The 21537-nt window shown below is 37.6% G+C and overlaps 1 protein-coding gene across 1 annotated transcript in view; it reads left to right on the forward strand.

The window, feature by feature from the left end:
* SLC26A7 (solute carrier family 26 member 7) overlaps positions 1-21537 on the forward strand; it is a 112877-nt gene that overhangs the window by 45142 nt on the left and 46198 nt on the right. The window contains exons 5-7 of the mRNA XM_025433614.3: positions 3150-3314; positions 16503-16655; positions 20702-20784. Coding sequence (XP_025289399.1) covers positions 3150-3314; positions 16503-16655; positions 20702-20784 — 401 coding nt within the window. The remainder of the gene's footprint in view (positions 1-3149; positions 3315-16502; positions 16656-20701; positions 20785-21537) is intronic.

Consider the following 21537-nt stretch of genomic DNA (forward strand, 5'->3'; position numbering starts at 1 on the left):
TATATTATTAGCAAAAGGAGCTGAGGTGGCTGTTTATTAAGTCATTAGCTTAAAAAAAATACTAAACATTGGTATAAAATTTAAATACTGGGCCTCCAAGCAAAATAGTCTAGAAGGGTCCTCATTTCACATACTTAAATTCTAAGATAATCTTAGGAGCCACATCCATCTGTGGGGTGCTTCTTGCAAAACCTTTGTTGCATCAGTACTTGCTACCTTCAGGCTGTGTGCATCAATCAGCCTCTGTATTAGGGCCCTAATTTTGATGTGAATAAACTGTTAAAATTTGGGTAGTGGGAAAAGAGGAGTTCTTGAATTTCTCTTCTCTTTCTTATTGTTCACTTTTCCTTTTTCCTTCTCCTCTTCCTCTTTCTCCTCCTTAAAATATCTGCCATTGCCTTGGGTTATGGAGAATGTTGTCATCCAGAAAAGAGTAATTTTTCTTCAGTAAAATCTCACATGTTTGCAATCATCCTTCACATACCCAATGGCTTGTATCAGAAATGAGCTCTTAAGGGGCTTGTTGACCTTTCTGAGTCAAGAATTCTCCATTTTAGGGATTTATCTCTTGCTGGGAAGATTTTTTTTTTTTTAAGCATAAAAATGTGTACAAGTAGTATATTACAAAAACACTTTGAGTTTTTGGATAAGTTTTAAGGAGGGTACTTCATCTTTTCTGGTTTCTGTTGTAAGGCAGGTATACGTCTTTTCAATGTATGAAAAGGCTGAACTCTTTATATCTTGTACTTTCCTGGACCCTTCCATTTGTAACATTCAGGTTGTGAAAATGACTAAGAAGCTGCTACTGGCAGACAGCGGTTAGCTGGAAGTGGTGGGTAAATGATTTCAGGCTAAGTGACCTTTGTTTCTTGGCCATGAAAAATCATTAACTCTTCTAGAAAGGTGCTAGAATTTAGGAAACAAGTAATAAACAGAAGGTAGAATGGTGATGACTTACACAAGGCCTCCCAAAAGAGGTTGCTTCTCAAAAGAAATGAAGATAAGATTTCTTGGCATAGAGATAAGAACTTTCCAACATTCCACATTTGCATAAAATTCCATATAGGCAAACAGGTTTCACAATTTCAAAGATTTGGATTGCTTGTAGGCTGCATTTAGCTGAATTGAAAATCCAACTCTCTAGTGTTCATCTGACCCCAATAATATGCTAATTTTATCCTTAGGGCCTGTAAGAGTTAATGTCATAAGCTGGAATTTACTTTCTAGTAGATAGACACTGGGGGAAAATTGGTTCAATGTTTTTCTTAACTGATTGTGTGTTCAGGATGAAAATCAACAGACTATGAATCAAGAGTTGCCAAGAAGATCAGTGTGTTCCATTTGTACCTATACCATTGATTGCATATTTCCCTCAGGACATTTCTCCTTTGACAAACACACACATAGTTTCTGGAAAAAAAATGTTAGTAGCAGAAGCTGCCGCTCTGGCCTCCTATGTTGGCAGAAACAGATTGCCTGATTTCTATGTTGGCAATCCATATTATTTTTTTTTATTACATATTGTATAAAAGGGGGCTGCTAAACTGCAAACAATTTCATTTCTTTCTGCAGTGATAAATTCCTTCAAGTTTTCCAGAGTTGGAAAATGAGGTGTGGCCTCTACTATGTTTTCAAAACCGTGGCTGGTTTTTTCCTTACTGGGTGAATATGCACAATATCGCATGATGTTCCTGGTGCATCACATATGTTGCACATTTTACAGGTTCCCTTTCTTACATTACTTCATATTCATTTTATAATGATTCTACAGGACAGATAGTGTAGACATCACCTTAATGATTTTAGGTGGCAATGAGGCTCAGAAAATTTCAGTAGGTTTTCTATAGTTACAAAACTAGGATATAGTGGAGCCATGGTTAGAACTTAAGTTTTCAGATATGAGCCCAGGAAACTCTAATATAAGTTCAGAGAATGGTTGTTTTTGGTCACAGGGCCTTGGAATATGATAGAAATGATATATTTTGCAATTTATGCTTTCATGTTACCAGGTAGCACATTATACTTCTCTTTTTCATCAGTGTGAGCTCTTCATAGAAGGAGATCTCATTGCTATTCTTTCCTCTGATTTTTAATAATTAATCTTATTTTCCAGCAGGAATTTTAAGACCCGACCTAAATATTATAATTAACACATTGAGGGAACATATCAACATGACCCACTTTGTTCCCTTTTCCGGTGTGGATACTCATGAATGTCATTTAAGGTCACTTTCAAAACACTGAATTTTATATTTTTCAGTTTCTGTGATTGAGTGTACACAGATGTGTTCAGTCAAAGGATGGGCCATCTTCTGAAAGCTCTCTCTGGTGAACGAAGAACACTAACCGTTGCTATATTAATTGTGAGAGAGGAGAGTTTTGATTCTTCTGGTCCATCTTTTGCCCAGCAGAGCTCAATGCACAGCTTTTACTTCAACTTGATAATTTTAAGTCATGACATGGTTTTGCCATAAAGCATGATGCTAGGAATAGCAAGGGACTGTTTAAGGAAAATGAGTTTCCTACTGTTTCCTGGGCTTCTGAATTCATATATCTTTAATCTATCTCTGCCTTTTGCTCTTCTCTACATGCAAGTAAGTCCTGTTATCTTATTAATATTGACCATGTAGAGCTACTTGACAGAGTTTCTAGTCAAAAAAGTGTTCCGTTTTCTCAAAATCTGGGAGAAACTCCAGAAATGGCTTTTTTCTTCAATGTTTTTGAGGTTTTAAGCCTACTGGGTGTGGAGTAGTGAATCATGTCCCTCTGAATTTTTTTTTAATTGAAATATAATAACACAAATTTAATTTTTCCCCAGGGAAAAAAATCCCCATATATGAACTGATTTGAGCATATTCCCCTTTTTGTGACCTATATATGTGATTAGGAAAAAAGAAAAAAAAAGGAAAAGTCCGTTTTCAGGTGGAAACATGTGTTCACTTTAACTGGAGCACTTACACTGTACCCAATGACATTTGAAAACTCTTGGAACCTAGTTATGTTTTCAAGAAGACTCAAGATATTGAATATATAAAATTTGAGGAACCCATTTCACATCAGTTCTTTATGTCTGTATGAAATGAAAATGAAACGTGTCAGAAATTAACTCTAGGAACCTTGGGAAATGTCATTTTCCTTTGTCCTCTTAGGTGGCCATGTTTCTGCTACAACTGGGCAGTGCCACATTCCTGCTTACAGAGCCTGTGATTAGTGCGATGACAACTGGGGCTGCCACCCACGTCGTGACTTCACAAGTCAAGTATCTCTTGGGAATGAAAATGCCATATATATCTGGACCGCTTGGATTCTTTTACGTGAGTTTCCCATATGTCTTTGTTCATATATTTGGGAGTGTGTTTCACAAAGTAGAATTTGGTTAATTCTAACACTGAGATTTTTCTATATTAAAGGAACTTAATACAACTTCAGTACAATCTGTAGGATACTTTTAATGAATTTTATGAAACTAATTTAATGAGTTCTATCTACTCATTTTGGAAGCAACTCTTTATAAAAATTGAGTATGATATAATTTGGGGTCATGATTGGAAAAAATAACTGGAATTTTTTTGAGGGCCAGATATGTTGCCAACTTCTAATGGAAGCCATCTACTGGGATTGTGGCCCAAGTTAACTACAGTACAATCTACCACATTCATTCAGTTTTGTGAACTCTGGTTTGGCTCAAATCACAGGCCTGGGCAAAATTGGTGGCTGGATCCCCAATAACAGACAATCAGTTATTAAAAGTCACTTGAACCTGAGGGAGGAACCTATGGCCAACTTCAAAATATTATCCTAATAGTACTCTATTGTTTCTGTCTCTTTCTGAAACTGACCTAAAATCTATGACTACTCAGGAAGTCACATCCTGTGGAGCTTTATAAGACAACGAATGTCTTGTTAATAAACTTGAGGGCAACCGAACTTCATTTTACTTAATTTTATGTAGTAGAGAAGGAAAAAAGATATTTTTCTTCTACTCTTCTAGATTCTGAGCTGAGGACCCCCTTTCACAGAAAAACAGATTAACAAGAGAAAACCAACAAGTATATCTCATATACATGGTGGCTAGAATTTGGTCATAAAGATCATCTTCACATAAAACAAAGGAAGAAAGAGTGTGGGGAGCCAAGTTATGGGAAGGTGATTCAATAATCACTTTCTGATTCAATAAGTTCTTAATAAAATTCATCAAAGAACTTAGTAAAAATAGATACTGGATTCTCGCAGAGGGCCTGGAATTGAACTAATGCTTTGTACTTTGATAAGATGGAAAACCTAGTTATTCACTGATTTCTTAGATGCTGTAGTACCATGTGCTCTTTGGAAGGATGTCAGCTAGAACTTACAGAAAAAATATCTCATACACATGCCAACATCACATCCAGGAGTCCTGATGATCCCCGTAGAGCAAATTAAATTTAAAACATCTCCAGTTTTCTCATTGTATCTCGTGTCTCATTGCTCCTTGTGTATTTTGTTTCAGTTAGCTGTATATTCATGTTCTTTAAAATAATATGTAAATCTCAATATCCTATTTGAAAACAATAAAATATTTACACAGATTAAAAAAAAATCCTGTAAACAAGGATAAGGTTTACTATGCAGATTTAAGTTGCTCCTCCATTGATAAGACTCTTTTGTGACTTAAGAGTCATCCTTTCCTTTTTGGTACAGATAGGGAGACAACTTACAAGTGGAGATTTCCTTTATGAATGTTAATTTCCCTCACAAAAGGGTAACTTATTCTGTCTTCAGAGCTTCCTTGTGTCTGCTGTTTCTCAAAATAATAAACTGAGGATAATCCTTATGTGTCAAAGAGGCTTATTTTGGGGTGGCATATTCTGAACTCCCACAATATAATGCTGTATACTAAATAACATTAATGTTTTATAATGACAATATTCCTACCCTCAATTTTCTTAATCTTAAAGACTAAATATTAGTTTAACATAGAAGTACAATAATTTCTTTATCTAACTGCTGATGTTGAGGTGGTTTACGGTCTTTTGCTATTATGCACAGCTTCATGAGTATCTTTGTTATTTGTATTATCTGCGTCACTAATTATTTCATTTGGATAGATTCCTAGTAATGGAATTCCGGATCAAAGGGGTATACAATTTTTGCCAAATTTCAATCCGAAAAGTTGTGCTAATGAATATTGCACTCTTACCGTATCACTGTCAACTCAATTATTACTACTTTTAAAATTTGCCATTTGGGTTTGTGAAAGTAGTATTATTTATCTGCTTAAATGTGTGTTTTTCTGAGTAGGTAATAAAGATTGGCAACACGGAGCTGGAAGCTGGTTCTGAATTTTTGTTATTTAGGTGATATCCTGCTCAATGATTCATTCATTTTTAAGAGAGCTTAAAACTAAAACAAGAACACTGGAACTGAGCCTGGAGGCAACATAATCCAAGCTCCAGATCAAACAAAAGCAGACCAAAGTAGCTATAAGCCATCAGGTGACTGGTCCAGTTAAGACTTTTGGTGACACCGGGTCTACACAACAGAACCACATCAGCACTAGGTTCTGTCTTGACCTCCTTGAATGGTGTGCTCATCTGTGCTCATGAAGTGTAAGGAAATATGAGTGGGGTACAAATTAGCCTTTCCAGTCATATTCACACGCACAAATAATCCTCCCTCCTTTTTCTAGTTCTCTTAAAAGAAGCAAGGTAGCCTGATAGGGGAATGTTTCCCTCGTGGCAACATGCATAAAATGCTACATTAAACTGATTTGTGTATGATTTCCCCCCCATTTTGCTTTCTTGCGAGGAAAACTGCAAGTTACTTAATCTTTACCTTGTCTATCAAATACTGTGTGGCTTTTGGAGGTGAGGGGTTAAGGTCTCACAATGAAATAGAATCAGATTTTAAAATATTTATAGATGACTGACTTTAAACTCACATTATTCAGTCGGTGGAAGTTGCTATGCTTTGTGCTGGTGGAAAATGAAAAAACTTGCTCTTGCTTTTCAGTGTCACAGAGTCCTGCATTGTTTAGGCTGCTAGGTTGGAATAGTGCTTTGATTCTTTGCCAGGATTTCAAAATGATTGCTAATTTTTTAATGTCAAAAATTGTGGTGATCTGAGCTTTAGATTAAGAAATAAATTTTGCATCATGCATAGGTTACACTGGGTTATTTGCAAAGTGAGCTTTGGTGTAGTTAGGCTGAAGGATCTGATGATGATAATGTAAACCTGAACTTGGCCCTGGATCATGGGGGCGGGGGGGTGGGGAGGGTATGTGTGTGTGTATGAAGGAGCAGAGCTGAGCTCAGCACTGAGGTAGAGAATAGAGGACAAAATGGAGGCCTTGGTCATCAGGTTGGAGAACCCAGGGAAGAGTGAATTGACACATTTTGGGATTTTTCACTTTAAAAAAAATTTTTGTTTTGATTTTTCGCTTTTTGACTGTGTTTTCTACTTCTGAGCTTTCACAACTGTTATATCCTTTTCAAAAGCTACTCAGGCTAATGAGAGATAAAGAATATGTAGCTGATTATCTTTGGAACATTAATTAATATCTAGACTATTTGAGACACTTGCACAATGAGCCAGTAACCACTCCTACTTTTCCCAGCTGGAATAGTCATTTTTCTTAAAAGAATTCAAGTTTGGCTGACCGAAATGTCTATTGATTAATTTCGATAGTAGCAATCCTCACTATCAACTGGAGGGGAAACACAGCCTTCTGCGTTTGTCTTGTTCTGAGGTCACTGTAGGTTCGGGTCTCTCCTTTCTTCCACTGGGATGATTTCTTCAGGGTCTACTACCTGGGGGGATGCCTGATTCTGTGCATCTAATTCTGTGCATCGAGAGAATCTAATTATCTGGTTTGAATATCTAAAACCTCCATCCTTTTGGTTGCTCTGGGGTGGTGGGTGCCCTTGCCTCAGCAGAACATTTTAAGAGAGCAGTTTGAATCAAGGTGGTGGCATCTGCTTGGTTTTGCCCTGTCAGTTTATTGAACAGACCCCTGATAGGTCTTAAGAAATAGATGCTCCCTAATGCTTCTCCCCTTTCGACATCTGGCATTTAGATCACATGCCACCAATGCCGGGGGCTTAGATCAAGTACTTGGGCCGCTGCTTCTTTTCTAGCTGAAAACTTAACGAGCTCCACCAGATGAGGGCTCTCCCAAGAGTGTTAAAGCCTGCTAAAGCTTTCAGCTGTGTGTCCTTTGAGTGCCTCTCTCAGAATTTCTAGAGTCTTCATATGCAGATAGATCCCCAGGAACACTGTCCGGATGGGCCTCCATTCCCAAGAAAAGTGGATAAAATTAGGCCAAATTCATCTTTTCATTTCGCTTTCCCATATCCCTTCACACATCATGTTTTACTTTTCCCTTTGTTCTGCAGGTTTTATCTCTGTATTAATATGCTTCTAATGAATTTTAAATGATGGCCATTTCTCAATGACCTTTGAAGTATTGCACATTCTTTTTTAGTTACTTATTAGGTAAAAATCAGTTTTTTTTCCTCTGAGTTGACTTCTACCTCTGGTGATTTTATTAGGGCTCATACAGTCAGGTAGACACTAATTGATCTGTCTTTTCCTTGGAAGAGTGAAAAGGAGAAAGAACTTTAGAATCTTAGAAGCTCAGATTCAGATCATAACCTTGACCTTGATCAAATGACCAAGTCTCTCTGACTTCTGGTTGCCTGTTCCGTAAATTGGTGATAATTATACCCACTGGGATTCATTTCTTGCATGAAATGCCTAGAATATAATAAGTGTTCATTACAAAGAAGACATTATCTTTGTACTAGTAATGCATAGTTGGATATAACAAATTTAAGATTTTTAAAAGTTTTACCTATGTAAGAGATACTTTTATCTATTAATAATAATAGAATAGCAATAAGTGCTTTTCCTGTAATCTCTGGAGGACTCCATCAGATAAACAAAGCTAAACAGTAAAAGTTAGACTTCTTTTTTGCAACTTAGAAAGATGACTTCAAACTTTATAAAAGTTAAAAAAATAACCATATCTGCTATTAGTACGAGCTAGTCATCAGAATTAAAGAAATGCTATGTTTTTTAGTTTATTTTTATTTAAAGATATTTCCATCTATTCAGCTCACCACCTCCAACAGTTAAAAACTCGCTTAATAAATTATAAGCAGCGCTGGAATACATTTCACACTGAGCAGAAGCAATAACAGTACAAAGGTCACTTCTGTCTTGGGATCTGGCTCACTTATTCCTGTCATTCTCAGGATTCAAATATTTGACTGATAGTTGGTTCCCCACACAGATAAGAGGGAAAAGTTTAGTTCTTCTCTAGAATAATTTATTTTAAAATTGAGAAATGATGATGTATCTTTTATTAGAAAGGATGTTTCCCCAAAAGGCACAATAAAAATTACAAAAATTCCTAGTTCCTATTAGCACATGTGGGTTTCTTTGAGATGGCGCCAGCCTGTAGCAACATATGATAAATTTGGCGAAGTTAGTTTCACTGGCACGACTTTATGAGTAGTGTTCTAAATAATTATGTACAGTTCTGTACATTAAACCCAAGAGCACAAGGCAAGCTTGGCAATATAGTCAACTACCCTTCTTGGAAGTTTTTATTTCCTTCCTTAAATATGAGGAGTTTCAGGACTGAAGAACAGTTTCATCCCCACCCCCATCCCTCAAGTACTAGCAAGATTTTTCTAGTTTGGATATATCCCTGAAGGCAGCAAAGCAGGAACCGAGAATGTTAATAAAAAGGCATAGGGACGTCAGAAAGAAATCAGAGCCAATGAAACATTTTTTTTTTTAAATAGAGAATGAGATCACAATTAAATATGTACAAATGAGGTTTATGTGTGGGGAATAAATCTACTTTGAAGACCTAGGCCCTCTGGGAATTCTGAATCAAGAACACGCTTTGGTGGTTTGTGAAAGCCTATGTTTTCTCTGCAGTCATTGTGACATGTCTATTGTGAATTGCAGGGATGTTCAATATACCCTGAAAAATGGACAGAATAAATTGAAGGAGGGAGGAAAGGAATGTTCATCTGCAGCTTGATTCAATCAGTGATGCTTGGGATAGAAAATGTGGCAGGTTTAATTTGGATACGGAACAATTATATGGGAATTTGTAACAAAGGTTACTTTAAAATTCTAAATCAGAGGGCAAATATTTTTGCAACTCAACCATCTTGGGTTAAGCTCTCTCTATCCCCCACAATTCACTGAAAAATGCAGCGCTACAGAATCCATGCTCAGTAATTCAAATTAAACTGAATTCTAAACAAGGGATGGCCGGATGCCACCTAGGCCATGGCGAGCTTGGTTGTACGTGTTGTGAGTTTCGTGTGCTGTGTTGTTTCTGGTGTTTAACACTCCGTACTTCCCCTCGTTCACATTTCGGTTGCAGACTTAATTTATCTCTTAAAGCAATAGTGAATGGATTTATTCCCAGTGCGAGAAGCACTTATTGATCAGAAGTTTGCATATAATTATGTGAAAAATAATAGAATGTTGTTTTTTTCGATCTTTTGAAGTTTTGTGTGCATTCATGAAAATATAGCCTAGAGTTATGCTTTCAGCTTTTCCTGTATTTCTCTTGTTTATCTGTTTGCACTATTTTAGTAAGTAGAGGGATTTGAAGAGTTTGAAAAATACCGATCCTAAAATGTTTAATGATATGATATGTAGACAAAGTTTATAGGAGACACCAAATTCTTAAGAACAGAGAGAACTAGTACCAACATCAATTTTGGAGGGATTGGAAATGGCTTTAGGGATCTCTAAGCGGAATCTATATCTGCTTAGAGGTGGGATTCAAATATAATGAGGTTGAAAGTGAGTTGGGGCAGGGAGAGGGCATGTCTGGGCAATTGTAGCTCATGTTTAAAGGCCCCAAGGATGGGAAAGCTGCCTAAAAGAACAAAAGCCAGGGCTGACAGCAGACTTCAACCTCCCCATCTGCTGGATGGGAGAGTTGGACTATGTGTGAGGCTTCAAAACTAGAAATATTTTTTAAAAAGATTTTATTTATGAGAGAAAGAGAGAGAGAGAGAGATAGAATGGACATGAGCAGGGGTGAGGGACAGAGAGAAAGGAAGAAGTACACTCCCTGCTGAGCAGGATCCTGGGATCATGACCTGAGCCAAAGGCTGATTCTTAATCTATTGAGCCACTCTGGTGCCCCCAAACCAGAAATCTTCAACAGATTGATGGGGAGATTTGAGGAACAACACATGGCTGGGAAGAGATTAGTATCCATGCATCCTTGATTCAAGAACCACTAGAATAGATTTCATCAGCAAATATTAACTGACTGCCTCTTAGGCACTGAGGATGTGGTTGAGAAATAATAGCCCTGTTCCCATGGAGTTTTATTGAAATACTGAGGAGGGCATGAAATAGGGCAGGAGGAGATGGATTGATGAATAAGATCATCCCAGATAATGTTAATAAAGGAAGCCAGGTTGTATAATTGAAGGCGGGTAATGGGACAGAGCAAAGGAGGAATGACAATACTGACTTTATATTAATTGGGAAATTAAATGAGTCACTGCACATAAGATAGCCTAGTGCCTAGACCTGTTAGGTCCCCTACTCTTCTAGAGAGTGATGATACTGAAACAGGTTCTCCCATACTTCATACAAGCTGCTCAAGGTAGCGAAAATTCATCTCTGTTCAGGGTGGAGAGACAGAGTTGAGGTGAATGCACCGTATGGATGCAAGGAGACTTTAACCAAACATGAATATGTCAAGAAAAAACAGTCACGCTCCCTGTACTCATAGCTTTGAGAATCAAGTTAGAAGGCTTTGTTGCTTGCCACCCATGATTGAAGATGCGGGGCTGGGAGCAAGAAGGGTGGGTTTGCCTGAGAAGCAGCCGGGGGCCACCAGACCCCACTGCTAACAACCAGAATCAAAGACTACATGCTCTCCTCAAAGGGGCAGTATCTCCACTCCATCTTCCAAGGTCAACAGAAAGCCCCGGAGAACTTTGGAACAATTATTTGCTGGACTAAAAGAAGTGAATAGTGAGGGAGGCATTGGTAAAATGTGTTGGTCTAGGGTTCAGGGAACCTGTGTCACTGTCCCGACTCTGTCACTCACAAGCCAGGTCACCTGGGTTAAGTCACTAGTCTTTGGATCCTCGATTTCTACCTCTGTAGAATGAGTGTGTTCAACTACTTGATTTCTGATGCCTTTTGGGCTCAGAAGAAGACAAGTGTCTTCTAAATATTGCCTTTGTTAGGCATTTTTTGGGAGATCCTGACCATAGCTGTCCACCATACCTGTTTATCTGGGATAGATGCTTACAATAGCTGGCTTCTCTCTTAATGGGACTAATCATTTAGTGACTGTTACTTAAAGTTTTCTGCTTATTTCACTTTGTATTTTAAAAATATTTCTATCTTAGTTAACTTGAAGAAGGGGAAATTTCCTTGGGTATAAATGAAATTCCAAAGGCAAAAAGTCTGAGCCACCTATACCCTCTGTGTTAGTTTGCTGGGGCTGCTGTAACAAATGGCCACAGGCTAGATGGATCCAACAATGGTAATGGATTTTCTCACAGTTCTGGAGGCTGAATATCAATCATCCAGGTGCCAGCACAGGGGTGAGGGTAGAGGGGTTGGTTTCCTCTGGGGCCTCTCTCCTTGGCTTGCAGATGGCCACCCTCCTGTCCCTTCACGTCGTCTTCCTTCTGTGTGTGCATATCCCTGGTGTCTCTCTGTATGTCCTGGTTTCCTCTTTTTATAAGGACACCAGTCAGATTGGATTAGGGCCACTCTAATGGCCTCATTTTAATTTAATTACCTCTTTAAAGGCCCTCTCTCCAAATATAATCACATTATGAGGTGGTAGGGGTTAGAGCCTCAGTGTATGAATTTTAGGGGAAGACAGTGAAGCCCATAAGACCCACTTTGAGTTGTCTCAGCAATGAGAAGCATTTGACTTGGTAACTACATTAGTGTCCTGTGGCTACTGTTACAAATTACCAGAAACCTGGTGACTTAACACATGGAAATTTGTTCTCACATGGTCTCTCACATTTCTCTCTCCATTTCTGGAGTCCAGATGTCCAAAATCAAGGTATTAGCAGGCTCATGATCCCTCTGGAGGTCCTAGGGGAATCCTTTGTTGTCTTCTAGCTTCTGGTGGCTCTGGTCACTCCTTGGCTTGTGGCCACATCCACCTAATTGTGCCTCTATTACCACAAAGCCTTCTGCTCTGCGTTCATGTCTTCTCCTCTGTCTCTTGTAAGTGTATTTGTTGGATTTTAGACAAATGTCTGTGCACAGATGATGTCATGTGTGTTTTTAGACCACAGTCTGAATGCATGGTAGCAAGCATTTGTGAATTTAGGAATTTTTGTTTAGAGATATTCCTGGTTTGTGGTTGATGACAGACTCAAAGTCATATATTGGGAATCAAGACTTGTAGATTACAGATTATACTTTATACCTACTATAAAGTAGCATGCTGACAGATTTATTAAGGCTTGCTGATTGCACTATCACTCTGTTGTTTCTCTAGTGACACATAAAGTGATATATGATGGATTCTAAATACAGAAATAGCTCAGGAATGATAAATAATAATACTAAAGGGTTTATATATTCTTTTTGGCATAGAAATATATGTTAGCATATTTCATGTGGTCCATTTATAGTTCAGAATTATACTCATCATTGCTGCTAAAGAATTGTCAATGATAGAATTATATACTTAAACATACTAAAATCATTTTTTTTTCTGTCATGGAGATTTCATTATAGCAAAACCTAGAGTACTCAGAATGCTGGTGGAAAGGATATTTTGGTTGATAGATTTTTCTAGTTAATGGAGTATTGGGCAGAAAATCCGTTTAATTTTTAATATTTGTTAATATTTCTAAACATTTAGGGCAGCCCGGGTGGCTCAGTGGTTCAGCGCCACCTTCAGCCCAGGGCGTGATCCTGGAGACCCGGGATTGAGTCCCACGTCAGACTCCCTGCATGGAGCCTGCTTCTCCCTCTGCCTGTGTCTCTGTCTCTGTCTCTCTCTCTCTCTGTCTCTCTCATGAATAAATAAATAAAATCTTAAAAAAAATTTCTAAACATTTAGGATCTTTCTCTTTGCCTTGTGATGTTGGACAAAATGGACATAATTTAAATTTTTTCTTCATGCACAGGTATTTCTAGGCAGGGCCTTGTTTAGGACTTCAGTAATAGTTATGCAATGAGAAACTACTGAATGGTTATGACCCCAGAAACTATTGAAAGGGTGCGACCTTCTTTGGTTTTTTTTTCCTTAACTAAATCCTGAATATGAGTTTTTTTCAAATTAATTTATTTATTTGACAGAGAGAGAGAAAGAGAGAAGCAGGGGGAGCAGGAGTGAGAGAGAGAGATAGAGAAGCAGGCTCCTCACTGAGCAGGGAGGCCATTGCAGGGCTTGACCTCAAGACCCTGAGCATGACCTGAGCTGAAAACAGATGCTTAACTGACTGACCCACCCAGGTGCCCCAGAATGAGTTTTTTTGGCTTTGGCTTTTGCTTCATTCTTATAAAAGTAGAGTTACTAAAAATCTGATTATTTAGATCAAATAGAAGATATAAAAATCGATTACTTGAAATTTATCGCAATAGTAGCTTTAATATTTAGCTCAAGGCCTTACACATAATAAAACCTCAATAAACATGTTGAGTGAATTAATAAATGATAACTACAAATCCCATTAATATGATACAGCTCAAGTATTGATACTGAGAAAAGAAGAGTCTGGGTCTGCATCTCTTCATCATTTTGCTTATTCAAGGTAAAATCTCTTATTTACAGATTTATGATTATTTTTACTACATTAGTAAATTACTAATTTTTACTACATTAGTCAATTACTACATTATTACATTAGACCTACATTAGACCTACATGCTACATTTATTCATCTAGCAATATTTGTTGAGTGTCTATCTGCCAGACACTATTCTAGAAGTTGAGAAACCATCAGTTTAAAAAAAAAAAAACAACACTTAAGATTGGCCAACTCAGATAAGAGCACATTATATAAATAAATGTGTGTGTGTGTGTAAATGTCTATAAAGTGCCTCAGAAAAGTCTCCTCTGTAAAGAAAATAATAAGAACCAATTTATGTATTATGAATAGGCTACCTTTATTCTTTGAAGTATCTCAAAATACACTTATCGACATTTTTCATTTTATGTCAAGTTATAGTAAATGGTCAATTTAAGGAGCTAGTGTTTGGTTTCAAAATGAACTAAACTCCTATTTTATTAAGCACGTTGGTCAGTTCTGATGAAAGAGTTTATTTGTCCACACACACATAAGCTGTCTTTGCTCTCCTGAGGTCTGAGAAGTGAAAGATGATCTTCAAGGGGAATTTGTATCTACCGACGTTCAGTGTGTGACAAGATTCTCAAGATGACTGGATTTCTATGAGAAATGTTAGCGTGTGCTTAGGATGCCTAGACCTGCCTTGGGCAAGCATATGTAGATAATGTGTTTGTATGTGTGTGCATGTGTGTTTGTAGCCCTGTCCCCGTTCCTATCTCTGTCCCCATATGCCACTGGTTGCCTACAATGTGACTTTAGCTGTGACTTCTCTACACGGGTCCGCACGACAGTCATTAGGATGATGCTCCTCATCAGCCTGTTTTTCCGCTGTGTTCCTCATGCTGCTTGTAACAGGCCTTTGCCAACCCCTGTGTTCTTCTGGAGCAATTTGTGAGATGTGCTTTGCTCTACAAGTTGTTGTTTAACCCAGACAGACAATAAAAACCCTGGGGGACTTTTCTCATTCCTTTCATTCCGGGGTGGTCATTTTTATTACTACAAACACATGTTCTCAAAAATGCACATTAGAGCAAATTTGGTATGGCTTGGGAGTTTAGCAGATTTCCCGCCTTTCTTAATACAGGCACTTTCATGGCATACTTTTAATACCATGGATAAAACAGAAGGAATAATCCTGTGGGTGCTTTAAAACATTTGAATGTTTGCATTTTTTCTTGACAAATAATCTGAATGATATTCTCATTTTTGTCCTTAAATCATCAGAAAGCTATGTATTTGAACAAAATCTTCTTGACAGTCCTCTAACAACCCCATCCTCCCATAGAATATATTTCCCTGAGTAGCATTGTGGATTTTAGTCCCTGGCTTTGAGTAAGGGATGACTATGAAAAATGGAACTTGCACCTTCACTTGCTATAGGAATCCTGTGAACAATTATCATCCACAATGTAGAGAGACAGAAAGAAAAAAAAATAAAGTCTGTACCTCAGATAACTATGATACTGTAGTACCTAATTTTCTTTCCAGGTAGGGTGGCATAAAATATAATATTGTGCAGAGGATAACAGCTAAAGCTGTTCTGATCCCTAATTATTCTTTAATGTATCTGATACACAAGTAGTGGGATTTTTTTTTTCTTTTTTTTCTTTTCTCTTTTTTTTTTTTTGTCGTTTTGTTTTTAAGCTGTTGTGGACAAAAGGAATTCTGGATTACTTATATTGTACCCTGATGCCTTTCACTTAGTGAGGCTCCATTTTAACTTTTATTTTATTTGTTTGTTTGAAAGAGTTACAGTGTTAATGATAACATTTAACACCTACAATTCAGGTTCAGATAGCCTGATGTACCTCCTTACACCCTCAGGAATATGTCTGTTCCTGATCTCTGGACCAGACGGGTTGAGTCCTTTGACTAGGAAACCTACTGAGCAGAATTTTAGGAAATGCTAAGGAACATAGTGTATGTGAACTCTTTTAATCCAATGTGCATATAATATTTGGATCCAGTATTTTTATTGTGGTCAAATTATATTCGAGATACTAAAAAGAGAGGTCAGATAATGCCAACAAGTTGGGCTGCTGTAAGAATAGCTTGTGAGCTGGAGTCAAAACTAGTTTTTATCACCTGAAATGACTTGAAGAATCTGTTGCGGACAAAGAGAAATGAGCCTGTAAAAATCAGAGTCAGCACGATCCAGCAGAAGGAGGAGTTAAGGGACATGTTGAAGAAAAGCATTTAAGGCCTATTTAAAACCTTTAAAATTATACAAGTGATATATCTTCGCAAGAGAGAATTTGGAAGATACAGATACATGCAAATATCTCCTTATGCAGAACTCTTAACTTTCCAGATGCATCCATAGATATTTAAAGTACGTGTGCATGTTTGATCCTGGAGTTTGAGGAGGAGCCCCTAGTCCCCTTATTGCTAATAGTGATGAATCGGCATGTAGGTAGTGAGTTTTAGCATCTCTGCCCTTTGAAGGACCCAGAAGTCATTCTCTCGAGCAGTGTCCTTATGTAGGAAGGAGAGAACACGGAGTTTAGTGGAAGAATTAAGGACAAAGCAGTTTTGTACATGCAAACGAATTGTAGCTTGCTCTGCACCAGCACTGACCATACTTTATGCCCCACCTTTCCACTCCCCACCTCTTAACGTATTTTTGCGAAACATCACTGAGTTCATTTGGAGGATGACCCTGCGTTTTGTTTATATGTTTCCTCATCACTGTAGATCTATGCATATGTCTTTGAAAACATCAAATCTGTCCGACTGGAAGCCCTGCTGTTATCCTTGCTGAGCATTGTGGTGCTTGTTCTGGTTAAAGAGCTGAATGAACAGTTTAAAAGGAAAATTAAAGTTGTTCTTCCTGTCGATTTAGTTTTGGTAAGTATGAAATCAATATTTAGCATTGTGCCTTACAATGCTTGCCAGTGGTTGGGGTAACCTGCCGAGGCTCACTATATTGTCTGCAGTAACCCACAGCTATTCCTGTCTCTCATTAAAGGAAGGCTAATTTTGCGTGGCTATACATTAATGTAAGAACAGGAAACATTTTGAGTCAATAATTTTAAAAAGGAGGCACACGTGTTTTCAATTTACACAGCATTTCTCATATGCTTGTAATTTTTTTTACATAAATAATAGAACATATAGCTTAAGATTTTAAATAAGGAGATATTTCTAAGGGTGAGACTCAAAAGATTTCTGGAATGATTCTCCCTGAAGCAATAAAAAGCGATATCACATGCTATTGATGTAGCATCTATATGATATCCATACAAGTGTTATCAGTTGACAAATGTCCATTAATGATTGGTAGAGTTATTAACACTTTTTTTACGGACCTAATTTTGCTTTATTGAAAGGATATTCATGATTTTCAGTGGCCAAGGCTGGTTCTCTAAGATACTTTTTGTTGCTATACCTGGCAAAGCAGTGAATTATACTTTGCATTAAGGTTTATGGATTATGCATTAAAAAACACATTTTGAAGTTTTAAGAGCCTCTAATGGGAACTCTTAATTAAACAAAGCATTAAGTTGAAAATGTAATGTTAACACAACCACAGTCTATGAACTTGTCATTAATTGGCTTTGGTTTTTTTAATGGTCTTTGTGTTTCACAGGTACAGAACAAGTGGTGTCTAAATAATTTTACCTCTTCGCATAATCATTCATATTGCTGAAATGGTACAGGTTTACATAAATGTATAAGGCCAGAATATTGGAAACTGAGGACTATGACTTGTTTTTGTAGAACTAAGATGGATGGCCTCTCTCCATAGCTAGGCCATGGATGATTCCATACTCCTGATAATTTATGGAGATCCATGTAACATATGTGACCTATATAATGGGTGTGTAATTGTGTGTATTTCAAATAGTCCATAAAAGTGGAAGGTACTCTGATTTTTAGTAGTTTTCACAGCAACCACTGTGACCCATACCATTTTGTTCCAAAGTCCCATAGGTATTAAGAAATCCTATTATATCTCGGGAAGCTTTGCTATATAAGTTGCATGAAACTGAAAATTAAAAACAACCTTAGGTAACAAGGCCCTTAAGCTGGTAATAAAAAAAATTACTTATTTAATGCAAAAATAGTAAGAATTATCCTTTATCCTTATAAAAAAAGAAGAGGTATTTCTTACATAAAGTTGCCCCCAACATTTGCAAGATCCAAGGTAAAAATATGAATGCAGGTCACAATACTTAAAAATTATAGATCAAAATGTTAAATAAAACACAGTTCTAGGGTGGCTGGGGGGTTCAGTTGGTTAAGCAGTTAGGTGTTTGACTCTTTTTTTTTTTTTAAGATATTATTTATTTATTCATGAGAGACACAGATAGAGAGAGGCAGAAACACAGGCAGAGGGAGAAGCAGGCTCCATTTAGGAAGCCCGATGTGGGACTCGATCCCGGGTCTGCAGGATCACGCCCTGGGCTGCAGGCAGGCATTAAACCACTGAGCCACCCGGGCTGCCCAGATGTTTGACTCTTGATTTCAACTCAGGTCATGATCTCAGGTTGTGTGACCAAGCCTTGCATCGGGCTCTGCGCAGGGTGTGGATCCTCCCTAAGATTCTCTCTCTCTCTCTCCCTCTACCCTCCCTTACTTGAGTTCTCTCTGTCTCTAAAAAAAATCCCAAAACAAAATGAACAAAAACCCCAAAGACTAAAAATCAAAAAAACAAAAGCAGGTTCTGTTTTCCTATTTTGACTAAAACATCTTAATGATTACCTTGAAAGGTCACCCCTTTGAGTTCTGTCAGAATGAGGCAGCATTGGGAGAGCCAGCTCCGTGGCCTGCCCCTTCTCTTCCTACTCCAGCTCTGGCCCACTAACAAGGGGATTCATATGTATATGTGTGGCTAGTCCCGTGTCAGTATCCAAGCTCCAAACATATCCCCACCCCACTCTTCCATCACCAAAACAATCCCGTGGCCTTTTCATGGGCCACACTGGGAGGATGAACCTGAGGAGAAGGCTTGGGGCCATTTGGGTAGGAAATCGTAGATTCCTGAGTGTCCAAGGTATGGTCCAGAAAGATGAGTATGGGTGAGTTGGGCACATCCCGTTACCCCATAAAGCTCTCATTTTATGAGCAGAGCTACTTGGAGGAGGGCCAGAGTAGAGCCCTCTAAAGCACTGGGCCTGCCTGGACCTGGACAACAGGGGATCCAGTGCTGGCCCTAGACACACATATAATATTAAAGTAATATTGAAGACGGACCAATGACTCAGCTGATAAAGGAAGTGTCAAAGAAATACAGTGTGGAAATAAGACATTGTCTGAAAGCCAATTCAGTGGCTTAGAGTACTTAATTTTAATATTGGCTATAGGTATTAATGAACATTATGTTTTCTTCCATTTTCAATAAGGAACCAATATTTTGTGGCTATCGTATATTTTCTTTTAGAGCTCACAGTATTTTCTGACCTGATGTAAATATCTCATGGAAATTATTTGCAGGGATCCCTGGGTGGCGCAGCGGTTTGGCGCCTGCCTTTGGCCCAGGGCGCGATCCTGGAGACCCGGGATCGAATCCCACGTCGGGCTCCCGGTGCATGGAGCCTGCTTCTCCCTCTGCCTGTGTCTCCGCCTCTCTCTCTCTCTCTCTCTGTGTGACTATCATAAATAAATAAAAAAAAAAAAAAAAGAAATTATTTGCAATTAAAATTTTTAATCATCTTGGTAATTTTTGAGTATGTTAATACTCCCGATTCTAATCTAATAGCCTGAATTCTTAACTACAACTATCTTCATCAGAAAATACTATTGTATCCCATTATTTATTAAGTTAACAGTATAACCTGTATATTTTTGTTGCCTTTTTAAAGAAAATTCTCAAGGCTGCTTTGCTTTTTAAGTCTATTTGATGTTTGAAAACCCTCTACAGATTCAGTTAAATATCATCACAGAGAACAGAAATACACAGATAGGAAAACTCCCTATAAAATAATATTATTGGTCATCAATTGTTAAATGTGTCTTAATTTGCTAGTGTAACTTTGTTATACCTTTTTTCTGGCCATTCACATGGCAAATTTGTACTTTAAATAGAAAATCGGTACGTCTCTTTTTAACAACAACGTATAGTGTAGAAGTAGTTCCAAACTAATACCAAACTGATGCCATAGCCATGCAAAATTTCTAGTACCTACTAAAATTATCAGAAGAATGAAAAGAGAATGTGAAAGTGGCTGGAAAACATGGAGAGTGGCATGGCTAGGATAACAGACTGAACTGGGTTCTGAACATACATTTTCCAAGGTGATTATGTATACAGGCAGAGAATACCTGGCCTTGCTTATCATAGGTCACATAACAGAGTGTAGGGCACCTGAGACTCCGCAGAGGTAATTTTAAAAACAGTCAATCCAGCATGTTACTACCTAGTGTATTTTACTTTAAGAAATCGTAAAAGCTCAAAATGCAAAATTATTTAAGGAAACTGTAAATCATCATTGGTTACTAACCTATATAGGTGTATTAATGCAATAACTCGAACTCTTGAAAAGCTGGTGTTGGGGAGGGAAATCGTGCTGTGTTATAAAGCATTCCTTCATGTCTGGAAAGACAACTATTTAGGTTGTGTGTGGTATCTGTACACACATATGTGCATTCCCATATTCTGCATTGCACCCCTTCAAAATCAGTCATAATTGGATTGACACATCGAGAAGGATATTAGAAAAGCCATGTTATTGGGATGCCATTTGATTTTTGAGACTGCAAATCAAGTGCTCTCAAGTTTCAGAGGCATTTTTTTTAAATTTTTAAAATTTTCTTAATTTTTAAATGTCTGTGCAACTTTACTCTTGACAATCATGGACACATGAACAATGTTTACATTTAGAAATAGTTTCAAGGTGTTTGAGAGGCTAGTTAATAATCTTCTTTTTCTTTTTTTTTCAAATGGAACACAGATTATTGCTGCATCATTTGCTTGTTACTGTACCAATATGGAAATCACATATGGATTAGAAGTAGTTGGTCATATTCCAAAAGGGTAATGTCTTTTTCTTTCTTTTTTGTTTGTTTGTTTTTGATGGAGGAAAGGACTTGGGGTAGGCGGCTATGAATTTCGTTTTTTTCAAAGGTCCTCTATTGGATAAAATTCTAATTAACTTCTATTTGAAAATTATAGAGACAAATAATATACATATAGAGAAAAAGTAACTTCTTAAACTGTTTGCCTGTTAGTAGGGAAGTTGGTAATGATTTTATACAGCGTTGCTTCAGGTAAAAGATTTGGAAGTTATTTACAAAGATATTATTTGGGAAAAAACAGAGGGTTTGAATTTCTAAATTATAGTCATGCTCTGCCTGGGATTTGTTGTTCCCTATTCCACTCACATATTCTTATGACTATTTTTATTTCACTTAGAACATAGTAAAAGCACACAAGCATCATCTGAAATAGAAACCCCATAGGCCTGGGTGGTGTATAATGGTGAGAGAGGGTGGGAGTAGAGAAGAGGGTATGGTTTCTTACAGTCTTCTCCTGGACACTAAGAGGAAGGTTAACAAGAAATGTTCACCCTAAAAGGGCAAAATATTGAGCCAAATATAGCCTGAAAGAACACAAAGACATCTTAGGGAAGAGAAAGGTGCCGTAGGGTTATTCCCTCTTAATGGGCTGTATATTCACCAATATTTATAAGTATGGGCAAAGTTAACAGTTGTTTAGTCCTCTATACTTTTATCTTCCAGTCCCAAACTTTGCTTTCTAATTACATTAAAATGGAGGAACCGTAGAAAA

Source organism: Canis lupus, chromosome 29 (genome assembly GCF_003254725.2).
Source record: "Canis lupus dingo isolate Sandy chromosome 29, ASM325472v2, whole genome shotgun sequence".
Classification (NCBI taxonomy): domain Eukaryota; kingdom Metazoa; phylum Chordata; class Mammalia; order Carnivora; family Canidae; genus Canis; species Canis lupus.